The sequence below is a fragment of the Fukomys damarensis genome, unplaced genomic scaffold (genome assembly GCF_012274545.1).
Source record: "Fukomys damarensis isolate Sample0158 unplaced genomic scaffold, DMR_v1.0_HiC HiC_scaffold_37, whole genome shotgun sequence".
Classification (NCBI taxonomy): Eukaryota; Metazoa; Chordata; class Mammalia; order Rodentia; family Bathyergidae; genus Fukomys; species Fukomys damarensis.
In genome coordinates, this window is record NW_022900949.1 from 25,404,609 (window position 1) to 25,418,653 (window position 14,045).

General features: G+C 42.0%; 1 protein-coding gene across 1 annotated transcript; it reads right to left on the minus strand.

Annotated features, from left to right (window-relative positions):
* Nucleotides 1–6,732: 6,732 nt before the first annotated feature.
* Nucleotides 6,733–14,042, minus strand: Vim (vimentin; the record flags this gene model as incomplete). Its single annotated transcript, XM_010607121.1, has 9 exons — nt 6,733–6,931; nt 7,838–7,923; nt 8,325–8,368; nt 8,804–9,024; nt 9,316–9,441; nt 10,022–10,183; nt 10,271–10,366; nt 12,922–12,982; nt 13,648–14,042. Coding segments are annotated over 9 exons (1,233 nt in total), but the record flags the coding sequence as incomplete, so codon positions are not given.
* Between the last annotated feature and the right edge of the window lie 3 nt (nt 14,043–14,045).

Here is a 14,045-nt window from a genome sequence, read left to right on the forward strand (position 1 = left end):
TTTTGGAAAGTCATAAAGGCACATTAAAACCATCCAGTGTTCATTTCTTTTTCTCAAGAAAGTACACATTGCTTTAAGTTTAGAACACAAATTGGCAGATAAAGAACATTGGATCCATGTTACAGAAAGCCATTGGAAAAGCCCTTGAGTATACAATAGTGGTATTTCTAATGCAAGAGCTCTTCATAAAATGACTTTTTTTCTTATTGAGTTTATTGGTACATTTAAGGTGTACAGTACAGTTTCATTCATCATTGGGATCGTGTACCTTTACATGGCAGGTCTTGGTTCTCATTTTTTCCCCTTACTCCTGTCCTCCCTTCACCCCTCCTCCCTTCCCTATTTACAAATCTTTATTTCCATTTTTAAATGACTTTTTAATTAATGCTTTTTAGAACAATCACCCTTGAATCATAAATAAAATTGTATATACTTGGGTTTATTTAATGGATACTGTTGCCTTCTTTATTTTTGTACTTATCCATACTGTTTATCTTTTATGAAATGTAAGACTGTCTGACAAGACATGCTTTGCTACCTAGCTGTCTACTTGTCCATTAAGGAATGTTTAATCTCCTATTGGGTCTTTGCTGTAATTTGTCTGGATCATCTGTAATTTGTCTGTAGATAGCTTTGAGTTTTCCAAGTAAGAATGTGTCATTTGCAATCCTATCCTTTTAATATTTCCTCTTTAGCATGCCTTTTATTTTTATTTTTTCCTATTTTTGATAGAATAGGAATTGTGAGCATTACTGGGTTTTTGATTCTGGGTCAAAAAATCACACACACAACTTTAAAGAAAAAAAGATATTTTTGGCTCAAGGTTTCAGAGGTTTCAATTCATGGTTAGCTGGCTCCAAGGCAGAAATATGATGGAAGAAAGCAACTCAATGCATGGCAGCTAGGAAGGAGAGAAGAGGAAAGAGCCGGAGGGAAGAGAAGGGGCTGGGGACAGCATAGCTTGTTCAAAGGATATGTGTACATCCTCCAACTGGGGCCCACCTCCTAATTACACATTTAGCTGTGAACTCATTAGTGGATTAATTCATTGATGAGGTTAAGTACCCCCAAGATCAGAGCCCCACATCTGAACACATGAGCCTTTTGGGGTATAGGGACATTTTAGATCCAAATTGTAAAGGTGGGTATATTCCTTTTGATATTATATGCACTAGTTATTTTATAATTTTAAATATTTACTATGGATTTTTATAGGTGCTTCATATCAAGTTAAGAAAGATTTTTTTATATTAATTTTTCTTTTTTGAGACAGGGTCTCACTATATAGTTCAGCCCTGCGCTGAACTCACTTTGCAGCCCAGGCTGGCCTCGAGCTTGCAGCAATCCTCCTGCCTCAGCCTCTTTCTAATTTCTAAAGATTTTTTATAATTATTAGTTGCCGAATTTTATAGAATTTTCCCCTATCAAGCTGATCATACTGTTTTCTCTTTTAGCTTGTTAAAAATGTTAAATTCTGTTAAATGACTTTGAATATTGAATTGATCTTGCATTTCTGAGCTATACCCCACGTATATATTTTTAATATATTTATAATGCATATAGACTTAAAATATATCATTGATATCTCCTGTTTCTGGGAGCATAATTAACTAGCAGTCCCCTCTACCACCTGTCTGGACTCACCACTGCAGTTTGGTCAAAACACCTCCTCCTGGGCTGCACTTAACCAGTGACATTAGTACTGGCCCATCGCTGTGGGCCAGGAGATGACTCACATGTGGCTGATTTGAGGATCTCTTGTTTGCTTGGCTGGAACCTCCTCCACGCTGCAGGCTGAGGTTACTTCTGCTTCTCCATCCTTTTTTCCTCTCCTTTCTCAGACAGACTGAAGGTTCACCTGAACCTCAGACTGCCTGAAGTTTCCTCACATTCATCCTTCGCAATAGAACATCTAGTCTCTCCTTTTGCTTTTCAAAGAACTTTGGTCAACTTCTGTAGCCATGAATAAAGTTGGCCTGCCTTATTCATCCTCTATTGTGTCCTATAGTGTTAGAATTAAGTTTATGCTAGTGTTTGTGTCCCTTCCAAAATCCGTGTGTGAGGTACCACTTCTGCTTAGACTCAAAGCCTCGAAATGTAGGGACACATGAAGACACTTAAGGATAGGATTCCACTATCAGGGGCATGTGCATAATGGACCACAGTTATCTAAGAGTGACTTAGCATACTTAAGCACACATGTGCGGCATGGCCAAGGTCATACAGCTGGTATTTGTTAGCATTCCTCATTGTGTGATAAGTCACGATAACTTTTGTGAACTAAAGAGTATCGTAGCTCTTTTAGCTGTTATTGCTGAAGAAATAAAGACAAGCAGCTCTTGAGCTCTTGAGCCTGTCTCTTGCTCTCCTGCTGTTACACTGCCCTTACCCTGATAAACAGCTCCATGTGTTCTTTATTGGGAATTCCCTCACTCACTGACAGTACCAAAGACTGCATGGATTAAACGAACCTCTCCCCCAGTGCCCTATGGGGATGCTCAGCTTTGACACCATGTTAATCCCTAATGCAACACTACTGGGAGATGTGGCTTTTAGGAAGTGATTGAGTCAAAAGCTGCACTCCTGGGAAAGGGATGAAGTGCCCTTATAAAAGGCCATGACGTAGGAGTTCATTCCCTTGCATCCGTTCCATCCTTTCCACTATCTGAAGACACAATGTTCTCTTCAGACAATGCAGTGACCAGGAGCCATATGAGAAGCAGAGACCAGGCTCTCACCGACAGGTCTGTGCCCTTGACCTTGGACTCTTGGCGTTGAGAACTGTGAGAAAGAAATTTCTACTCTTTGTAAATTACTCAGTTTCAGGTAGTCTTTTGTTATAGCAGCATAAATGGACTAAGGCCAGTATCCTCATATAATGAGTTGAAAATGTTCCCTCATTTTATGATCCGGAAGTGTTTATGATGGTTTGAAATTTGCACATTACATGCTTGGTAGAACTCAACTGTGGGTCCGTCTGTACTTGTTTGCTTTTGTTTTGTTTTCTCAAGAAAGACTTATTATCGTGAGCTCAATATTAAAACTATTCAGGCTTTTTATATCATCCTGTTAACACCTTGGTCTTAGACTTCCTGACTCCCAGAACTGTAAGGCAATAATACATTTCTGTTGCTTCCACTATGATCCTTGTGGTGTTTTGTTATGACAGTATAAGCAGGGACATACAGAGCTTTTATTACCTGAAGTCTGGCAGGTTAGAGAGACAAGTCTTTCTGGGATAGAGCATGTACTTTCCCAGCTTCCTTCATGAAGACTATGAGGACCGTCTAGGTTCAGAGTTGTCTTACTCTGGGCTTATCCTGGGTAGCTGAGGAAAAACAGAACCTATTTCTCACAGTCTTGGAAGTTGGGAAGCCCTTGACTATGACGCCAGCAGATACCGTGCATGGTGAGGGCCCACTTCCTACTTCATAGATGGTGCATCTTGCTGTGTCCTGCTTCTAGAAGGAAGTAATCTTCTCAGGCCTCTTTTATTAAGGGAACTAATCCCATGGATGAGATCTCTGTTCTCCTGACCTGATCACCTGCCCAATGCCCTCCACCTCCGAATGCCATCATGTTAGGAATTAGATTTCACTGCACGAATTTGGGAGAGCACAAAACTATAGCTAAAGTGGAAACTGATGTCCTTCTTCCCTCCTCCCTCTCCTATCACTACTCACCTTTATTCCCTTAATCTCATAGCTGTAGAAAAGCGATTTTGTTCTCTTAGCATCTTTGTTAAGGGTTGATCGTGGCAAGCTAGATCTTCATTGTGCATGTTAGACTAAAGTCTGACATTCTTTTATTTTTCACCAGCAGCCTCTCCCATCTGCCACTACTGTGAGAAAACTTAGCTGGACTTTTATTCACATTATTTCCATGGGTCTCTCAGTCCTTTTGGCAACTTCTTTCAGACTTAGGCTTTATGTCATATTTTCCTTCTCTCCACCCCTCCTTTTTTTTTTAATCTCCTTTAATCTTGGATTAATGTTATACATAAAAGAACCAAGCATTAATCTCCGCTTCTCTCTGGGTGGTGAGAACATAGTTTCTTTTTATGAGTTTCTCAAAGAGAATGATAAGGAAAATGCTAACAATGTAATTAAAGATAAAAACAAAAGAAGACTTAACGAGAGATTTGAATTCCTATGAGATGGGCTCCTGGGAGGCTTTGCATTAAGGTCTAATTTCTGAAGTCACAGATAAGGGAGAACAGCTCATTTTTTCTGCTTCTACAATGTGATTTTTAAAAGGGATGTGAAGAATTTTGAAGGGTAGGGAATCCACTAGTCTCAATGTGTATGAGCAGAATTCCTTGTTTTCCTGGTGTTTCCACCCCCTCCCTTGCAACGGATAAAACTGTGACTTGCTTTAATGTTTTTTAATACTAATGATTCATATGTGTGAAGAAAAGCAACATGGGGCTGACGGATTCCTGGAATGACTTTCATCTAAGCCAAAGATAGTACAGAAATGGGAAAGGTCATGGAAGAAATCAGATTAGGAGGCAGAGGGGAACAGATAGGATTAGGAGCAGAGTGGTGAAGATAGCTAAAGGATGGAAACAAAAATCAAATAGAAACAATTCTCAAGGGACTAAAGAGGTAGATTTTACACTGGTAATGCTGATTACACCATTTAACATGTTGGTTTTGGAATATGGGGAACAAAGGGACAGAGAGCCCTGGAGGAATCCCAGAGTGAATAGCCTGTCCTGTCAGATGACTTTGTTAGGATGGCCAGATGTAATACACTGTCAAACTTGTACACTTGTGAGTCAGAAAGGGCACTATTAATTATTGTGCTGGGACAACAGGGTCAAAATATCCCATCCCAGGCAAGTCACCTAGGGCTCCCTTTAGCGGCCAATCTTTTCTTTAATCTTGCAGTGCCTGTAGTTACAACATGACAGAAACCCCAGCTATCACTCACTGCCTACCAGCAGGGCTTTAGGTAAGACTATCTTACCATTCCACTCAGCAAATCCAGAGAGAGGTAAATGCAAACACAGAAAAATTACTGCAAATGTCTGCCTCGTTATTCCTGGAGGAGAGGGGATAGTAATAAAACAGGAATTTGGGACTGAGAGCAGTCCAGGGATGCACCCACAGGAGTTTAATTTTAGAACAAACACTATCAATCATTGCAATTCTGTTGCCTCCAGGCTAAACTTCCCCTCTTCTGCTTATCCAAATTTTATCCATCCGCCAGAGGCCTGTGTGCGTGACATGGCTCCGGGGAGGCTCTTCCTGACTACACTGCTTAATTCTCATTGCTCCAGGTTGTGAAACCTTACCACTCAGTTAGCATTGCTTTGCCACATGACTTAACGCCCACAAATCTCAGCTCCCCAGGAGAAAGGTAGGGATTTTTTCATTTGGTGTCTAACACAATTCTGCAAACACAAAAGTCATGAAAAATATCTGTTCTCTGCTTACTGCACAGGTATTACCCTGAATGACAGCAGGGCTGGCTGCAGGGGATAGGCCAGAGGGAACGATATAAATAACGTGAAAAGATAGCAAAATAGATATTACTTATACACACACCAAAGCAGCTGAGTTTCATAAATCAGCACCCAGGGAACTTGTCTCATTCCTCTGTATCTTGCTAGCAACTTCTTTATCTGAGCCCTTGCTGGATACTTCAGATTGCATAATGGAATTTGTCATACTCATATGCTGCGCAGACTGGTTTTCATTTTTTAATGTTAGGAAATCTATTTGTTACTTTGTTAGAACTGAAATCACGCACAGGCGCGAAGCCAGCTGAAGTCATTTTACAGGAACTGTCATCATTTTTGCATAAGTTACTCAATTATACACATGCCTACTTACAGTGGGGTTATGTTCCAGTAAACTCATAAATTAAAAGCACCATGAAATGAGAATGCATGTTATAAACCTACCCTACTATTGTATCTTAGCAACACAAGACGCTGTGGAATGTTTAGTCTCCCCTCCTTGTGATTGGATGGTTGAAATGTGGTATTGCATCACATAGCAGTAGCCCAGGAAGACCAAAACTCAAAGTATAGTTTCTACTGAACATGTATGACTTTTGCATCGTTGTGAAGTAGAAAAATCCAGAAGTTAAGCCATTGTAAGTCTAGGACCATCTGTTAATATCTACCTATAAATTCTGGGGCGGGGATTGAACCCAGGGCCCTGTGTATACTGAGCATGTGCCCTGCCACTGAGCTATACCTTAAGCGTGGATTTTAAATACATATAAAAAATTAAGACATAGTGAATTCTACTTAAAATGACCCAATTAAAAACTGTACCTCAGCCAGGTGTGGTGGCGCATGCCTGTAATCCCAGCACCCAGGAGGCTGAGGCAGGAGGATTGCTGTGAGTTCGAGACCAGCCTGGGCTACATAGTGAGTTTCAGGTCAGTCTCAACTACATAGTGAGACCCTGTCTCAAAAAAAACAAAAAAACTGTACCTCAAGCAGAAACGAGATGAATTTATTGATTTAAAACCCAAATATAATTTTAGAGGCAAATTAAGCAATAAGACCAAACACAGAATTACTTGAGTATTATAAAATAAATAACACAGCAGAAGAGTTTTTCCAAAGATTTATTGAAGCAGAAACAGGTTGGTCAGATACTTGCTGGAAGAAAAGCAGTTTTAATGGTATTCAAAAATACTTTGTAAAAAGTATTCTAGCACAAGACTTCTTTGTAAACTAGATTATGTTGTAAACTTTTTTCTAACTCTTTTAGGAGTGTCGGGTGTTAAGAACTAGAGTTTCTATTCCAAATCTATCTTGCGCTCCTGAAAAAACTGCAGAAAGGCACTTGAAAGCTGTTTCTTTAAGATACGGATTTCTTTTTTATTCTTGCTGGTAAAATATTGCTGCACTGAGTACGTGCACTTTTTATTCCAGGTCATCGTGATGCTGAGAAGTTTCATTGATAACCTGTTGACAAAGAAATAAAACTCAAATCAAATATAATACTCCATATAGAAGTTTAAATTACCCTGTAAGTCATGGCAAGGAGAAATCCTACTGAACATATACAGCTCATTATGCAAATTCAAAGGTTAAGATGATTCTGCCTGGGGAGGGTTAGAGCACTGGAGGACAGATGCGTATGCAAGACACCCTTCACCTACTGGCATAACAAGTAACCCAAGAAAAGTTGTGACGTACAAAAAGAAAACTCTTAAAACTGTGTTTATGAAGGATGCCATGATAATCCTATGCTGTAAAGTTTAAAAGCCACTGAGACATGTTAAAGTGCATGGCTAGTACATGTTAAATTTATGGGCAAGCTAAGAGCTCATAATCACAATAGAGTGCTACCATTTCTTTCCTGGTATGGAGAGTTAGCAAGAATTGCTTGATCCTGTGGCACATCCTTGTACTCTATAAGCAGGTTGAGGTGTACTTAGGTGATAGTAAGAGTGGGCCCTATGTCCAGGATCAAAACATTCTGGATATTGGGGTAGTCTAGTGAGCTCCTCTATGATGCTAGATTAGGAAGTAACTTAAGCAAGTTTCACTCCCATTGCAAATTAAGCGCCACTGCAAATCACAACTTTTAGGCTTCAGGAGGAGCTGCTACCTTACCTTTATATCCAGGGCCCAAATAATGCATTGGCAATGTGCATTGCTGGAATAAGGACCTATTCTGGTTTTGTTTTGTTTTGTTTTTTGTAGTCATGAAAGAAATGGGAACCTCTCAAGTTACCCAGCTGTATCTGATGTATACAGGTTTACTAATTTAAAAGAGGAACAGGACCTCTGTGAATTACTCCATTCTTACATTTCATTTGTATTTTTTAAAAATGTTTCCCATGTTTTAATTTTAAAAATACCAACCTGTCCATCTCTAGTTTCAACTGTCTTAATCAGAAGTGTCCTTTTTGAGTGGGTGTCAATCAGAGGAAGCGATTCCAAGTTGGTTTCTGAAGAAAGAAGCATGTCCAAAATGAGCACAAATGAAATTTTTACAAAGAACATTTTATTCAGACAATTCTAGTTTTTTTTGCAGTTATTTAAAATGGTACTCCCAAATAAGTCTAAAAGTAATACCTGTTTGAAAACCCAGCACCTAATAATACGGATGACTTCACCTCAGAATAGGACAGTACTTTGGTGTGTACTTTAGGAAGAAGTGAAACAGAGTTTACCCTGAACTTCAAGTACAGACTGCAAGAGAATGCTTGAATTTGAAAATTAGGGATGATTTATAGAATTTTCTCTTGCATGGCATTTTTCATGTTATCATTAAAAAATTAATGTTTTACCATAAAAAGAACAGTAATAACCCAGTAACATTGTTCATAAAAGGATATAAAATGCTTACCCCTTAGGTTCAGGGAAGAAAAGTTTGGAAGAGGCAGCGAAATCCTATTAAAAAAAAACAAAAAGGAACATTATTGGAAAATAACTTTAACAAGGAACAAACCACACACTTCCTTTTTTCATCAAGTAAGAAGTTTTGCTCTTGTAATTCATAAGTTAGGGATTTGTGTCAGAAGCACCTGGTCTCGGAACATTTAAAATGTTTTACGTCAAGCATTTTCTTCACAGAGGCCTGAACTAGAGGCATGATAGAAGAAAAGTGTTGTTTTGTGGACTCAAATCCTAGCTCTGGTATTCATTAGGTCTGAACATGGCGAATTACTCCCTGTGAACCTAAAGTTCCTCACTTGTAAAAAGGGGAAAGGAACAATTCTGAAGAAGTGGTTCGAAGATTGACTGAGATAATGTACTTAACAAGGGTGGCAGAGGAGCTAGCACACGTCAGCTGTTAATTCCCGAGAGAAAGTCTGGATTCCCTACCTGCTCTCCTCGCCTTCCAGCAGCTTCCTGTAGGTGGCGATCTCGATGTCAAGAGCCATTTTGACGTTGAGCAGGTCTTGGTATTCACGCAGGTGACGCGCCATCTCTTCCTTCATGTTCTGAATCTCATCCTGCAGGCGCCCAATAGTGTCTTGGTAGTTAGCAGCTTCGACGGCGAAGTTCTCTTCCATTTCACGCATCTGGCGTTCCAGGGACTCGTTCTGCAAGAGGTCAGAGGGCTCCAGATGTCATTTCGCAGGAACACCCAGCTATTTCCATTTATTACCCCCAGTGGCAAATGGTGCCCCCTCTAATTGCAGGTGAGAGATACAAGTACCGAGTCCCTCCTATGGGAAGCAATGTCTTATTACAGCCAGAACCTTCTGGTCAGAGCACTACTTGAGAGTCTTGATAACTCACTTTCTTTTGATAAAAATATAAATGTATATCTCTATGTTGAACGGAATGAGTCCAGGCTCATTATTTTCCTTCTTCTGCAGCATGGTACTCACAGTTCCTTTAAGCGCATCCACTTCACAGGTGAGGGACTGCACCTGTCTCCGGTACTCATTGGACTCCTGCTTTGCCTGGCGCAGGGCATCGTTGTTCCGGTTCGCAGCCTCCGAGAGGTCAGCAAACTGTCAGGGAGAAATCAGAATGGAGAGTCAAGCGTCAGGGAAAGAAATCGTAATTCTGATTCGGTGCGGTCAGAAGTATGTCTGGATTTCTGTTTGGCAAGCCAGAGAAAAGAGCACTGAAAGGCTGACGCGGATATTTTCAAACAGGATTCGTTCTTCTCTGCTCATTTTAACATGGTAGGAAGCCAGGCGTGGTGGTGCACACCTAGAATTCCAGCACGTTAGAGGATGAAGCAGGAGGCTCGCCCGAGGTCGGGGCCAGCTTGGGCTACGTGGTAAGTTCAAGGCCAGCCTGCACAACGTAGTGAGATCTCTGTCTCAAAAATACAATAAAATTTTTTTAGAATGGTAGTCATTAGGGGCGTGGTCTTGGGATGTCTTTGAAGCAGGCAGCAAATGGAGCCTGCTGTTCTGAAGGAGACACTATGACTGGTGGCGGAGGCTGTGATGACAAAATGTGAACAAATGCAAGCCAGCTTTTGAGTTGCGCTAGAAGATGTTTAGAAATCCCAGACAACGTGTGTGGTGTTTTTAGAATAAGATGCTTTTTTCTGTTCTACCACACAGACTTAATTCCTACCTTGGACTTGTACCATTCTTCTGCCTCCTGGAGGTTCTTGGCAGCCACGCTTTCGTACTGCTGACGTACGTCACGCAGAGCAGCCGTGAGGTCAGGTTTGGAAACATCCATATCGATCTGGACATGCTGCTCCTGAATCTGGGCTTGCAGCTCCTGGATCTCCTGAGAAAGACCAGGTAGAAGGGTCAGCTGAGTGGTGCATGGGGGCAGCTGCTCCCTCCTTCATTCACGGACAGTCATCCCCCTTACCTCATCATGCAGTTTCTTCAAAAAGGCAATCTCTTCTTGTAAGGATTCCACTTTACGTTCAAGGTCCAGACGTGACAGACACGCGTTGTCCACATCCTACGGCGAAAAGGACAAAGGCAGCTTAGGGGGATACGAAAGTCTATGGTTTCTCTCATCTATTCCTTTTCATCTCACCACGGTAACCTAGTGTTCCTACCTCAGGAAAGGTGTTGACAAATGGCGCAACTCTTGAGAAAGTGTATAAATCACTCAGTGCTACACTTTACTATGCTTTCTTTTCTTAATTATAAACTTGAATCTGGACCCATCCTATTGCTCTGAAGGTGGCTTAACAGGTAACTTAAAAATAAGTTAATGTACACCAACAGGGTTAAACTCAATTCTTATTGAATCCACATTTTTCACCAGTGAAGCCTTATTATTTTTTTAAAACTACAAAATCAGTGTCTCCACATTTTAAAGATCTGTTTTTTATAAGCTCGTGTAATAAGATGGTGTTAGAGATTGGCCAGATTTTATAACTTCATCCATGCACAAATACCGTAGAATGAAAAGTTGTGCTTCCAAAATTTCAGCACATGCTCAATTTGTTTTTCTCTGTGCAAATACTTTGATACTTAATCCTTGGGATCCACAGCAAGTGTTTAGTTATCCAAGCACCCAGGTTACAAGGCTAGATTTAAATCAAGCAGCAGATCAATGGTCCAATTCAGGAAATATATGGACAAGGATGCAGTTCAGACAAATAACGAAAAGAAATTGAACTCTGAGGTACATGTGAGATGCCATCTCTGGTGAAGTTTTTCTCCTCATCCTACAAGGGTGTGTCAGTCTTATTCACCTGTTACTCTGTGATTTGGTTACTTGGCTTGTTTCGGAAGGACTCCTCAAAATGCTTGCATAGAATGAAACCATATATAGAATTCTTGCTGATGTTGTGCTGTTATGTTCCTATTTATAACATGTTACATTCCTAACTAGAATGTTCAGTCTTGCAACTAAGATTTTCTTTCACCTCAAGGGAATGTCTTTATACCTTGTCTTGTAAGCAATTTTATTTGGAGTATCTTTTATAGCCTTGGCTATACTTCACCTTTATGAAAAAAATAATAATTAAAAGGTAATACTAATAATAAATGGAGTGGGAAACAACTTTTGCTTCTTGTTAAGCCCTAATAGATAGCTATATGATATTTTACTAACCACTTTAAAGAAAGTTCAATGAAGAGAATGAAGAATTTTATTTAATGTGTAAACATTATATCTTTTCATATTCATGTGCTTTATTAACTCTTCTGCAAAAACACGAACAATGATCATAAATGCTCAATGACTAAAATAACTCCTATTGCTGCATTTCAGTTAATTTGGTAGATGTGTTTCAGCTTCAAAATGTCATCCTAGACTATTTATCTGACAGTGGTTTGCAGCCCAAATCAGCAAGCATTCCTGAGAATAAAACTATGTTGGGAATCTTCCTGCTTTGGGATTCCAATTGTAAGTTAACCATCCTTTAAATCTGTCTAACTTTGAAACAACAACAACCACCCCCCCGCAAAAAAAACCAAAACCCTTTTTATAAGATTCCATTTTTCAGCCTTGGGCTTATTTTCATTTACAGAGAAAGTGCTAAAGAATATATAAGACCCCAATTTTTTTTAAAAAAAAAGGCTTTTCACAGTGTGAGGAATCTGTAGCTTTTCCCGCAAAAAAAACCAAAACCCTTTTTATAAGATTCCATTTTTCAGCCTTGGGCTTATTTTCATTTACAGAGAAAGTGCTAAAGAATATATAAGACCCCAATTTTTTTTAAAAAAAAAGGCTTTTCACAGTGTGAGGAATGACTGTAGCTTTAAAAACTTTCACTCACAATACTTCACAAGTCTGGGCCAGATAGTAGATAGCGGATGCTAGCAAATACTTGTGTCCAATTAGAACTCTGCTTGCATCATTACATATTCAATATGAATGTAGCCGGTTGCAAAGCTGCTGTGGGAACACAAAGCCGGCTATTATTTCTGTGCCAAGCCACCACACTGGCCAGAATGTCTGTATCGACATTCCATAGTGAAATCCATAGAAACCCTCCAGCCGGGACAGATGGCTCCTTTTCACCCTTATTAGATCACAAAGTAGTTGTGCATTGTGATAACTCCCATCTAACTTTAATGCCACAATGGAACCTGCAGAACGAAAAACGAAAGAAACTTGCTGGCTTAATTCCAGGTAAACTAAGTTTCTTATCCTCTGATACATTTTGCATTTTAAACTACAAGGCCTAACTGTGATTTCTGCCTACCCATCGTGGCTGAAGCAAACCACATTCTAAATGAAACAAACTGAAAACTACAACGTCACTATGTTGCAAAAACGAAACGGGCAAAAAATACGTTTGGGGACGGTGGTGCTGCAAAACCTTGAAACAAAGTAAAAAAGTTAAAAGCCTTTCTCTATGCCATAAGGAACAGTTGAAAGCATTCCAGGGGGTTTGTTCTGAAAAGTTCCAGTTTGCGGTCTTCCTGCCACTAGGGGGCTTTGGAGAGGACCGTGACATTTTGCACTTTTTAGAGTCGGGTGAAGTAAGTTAGAACCACGGTGGGTGGCTGGGTGGGGTGGTGGCTGCAAGTGGGAAGAGAATCCAGTGTACAAACCTGTCTGAAAGATTGCAGCGTGCCCTCGGCTTCCTCTCTCTGCAGCATCTCTTCTTGCAATCTGAAACAGTTGCGCATTAATCAAAGGGGAACTGGCAACCGCCAGGGGCGGGGCAGCCACACCCAACCACGTCGCAGTCTCAGTCGCGGCTCCTCCCAGCCAGAGCTGCTGCGCCACCTTCGCCACCACCCGTGACCGTGGCTTTCCGGGCTGCCGCCCAGGGCAGGTCTTAGAGCTAACTGGGCACGGCGCAATAAGGCGATCACTGTCGCCCCACAGACCCGCAAGACCCGGCCCACCCCGGCCCACCCCGGCCCGGGAAGCCCCTAGCATCCCTTTGTCTCGCACAGCTTCGCTCCTCCCTCCTCCCTCCGGTACCTGGCAGCCCGCCAGGAGGGACTAGGAAACTTTCTAAAAGTTTAGGGGACTCTGCGGTGTCCGAGGGCTCTCAGCTACAGTCCGTGTGGTAATTTAAAAAGCTCAGAAACTTGAAACAGGGAGTTTGGGGGCAATGGGTGTAGGCAGAGGGGAAACGCCAGCCGCAAGGTCTGGGTTCTGGGCGGAGCCACACCCCAGCTTCTCCGCGGTACCCCGGACGGCCAACGCCCAGGCCCCAAGCTCAAGGAAGGGCGTGGCAGCCCTTTGCGCGCGGGGGGGTCCCCATTCCCATCTCCTTCCCTCGCCCCCCCTCCCGGGCCCCGCGGGCTGCAAGGGCGTCGCCTTACTTCTCCCGGAGGCGCATGATGTCCTCGGTGAGATTGTCGCGCTCCACCTCGACGCGCGCTTTGTCGTTGGTGAGCTGGTCCACCTGCCGGCGCAGCTCTCGCATCTCCTCCTCGTAGAGGTCCCCCAGGCGCGACTTGCCCTGGCCCTTGAGCTGTTCGAGCTCGGCCAACAGGATCTTGTTCTGCTGCTCCAGGAAGCGCACCTTGTCGATGTAGTTGGCGAAGCGGTCATTCAGCTCCTGCAGTTCCACCTTCTCGTTGGTGCGGGTGTTCTTAAACTCGGTGTTGATGGCGTCGGCCAGCGAGAAGTCCACCGAGTCCTGCAGCAGCCGCACCCCCGGCACGCTGCTCCGCAGGCGCACGGCAGAGGAGCGGGTGACATAAGCGCCCCCGGGGGA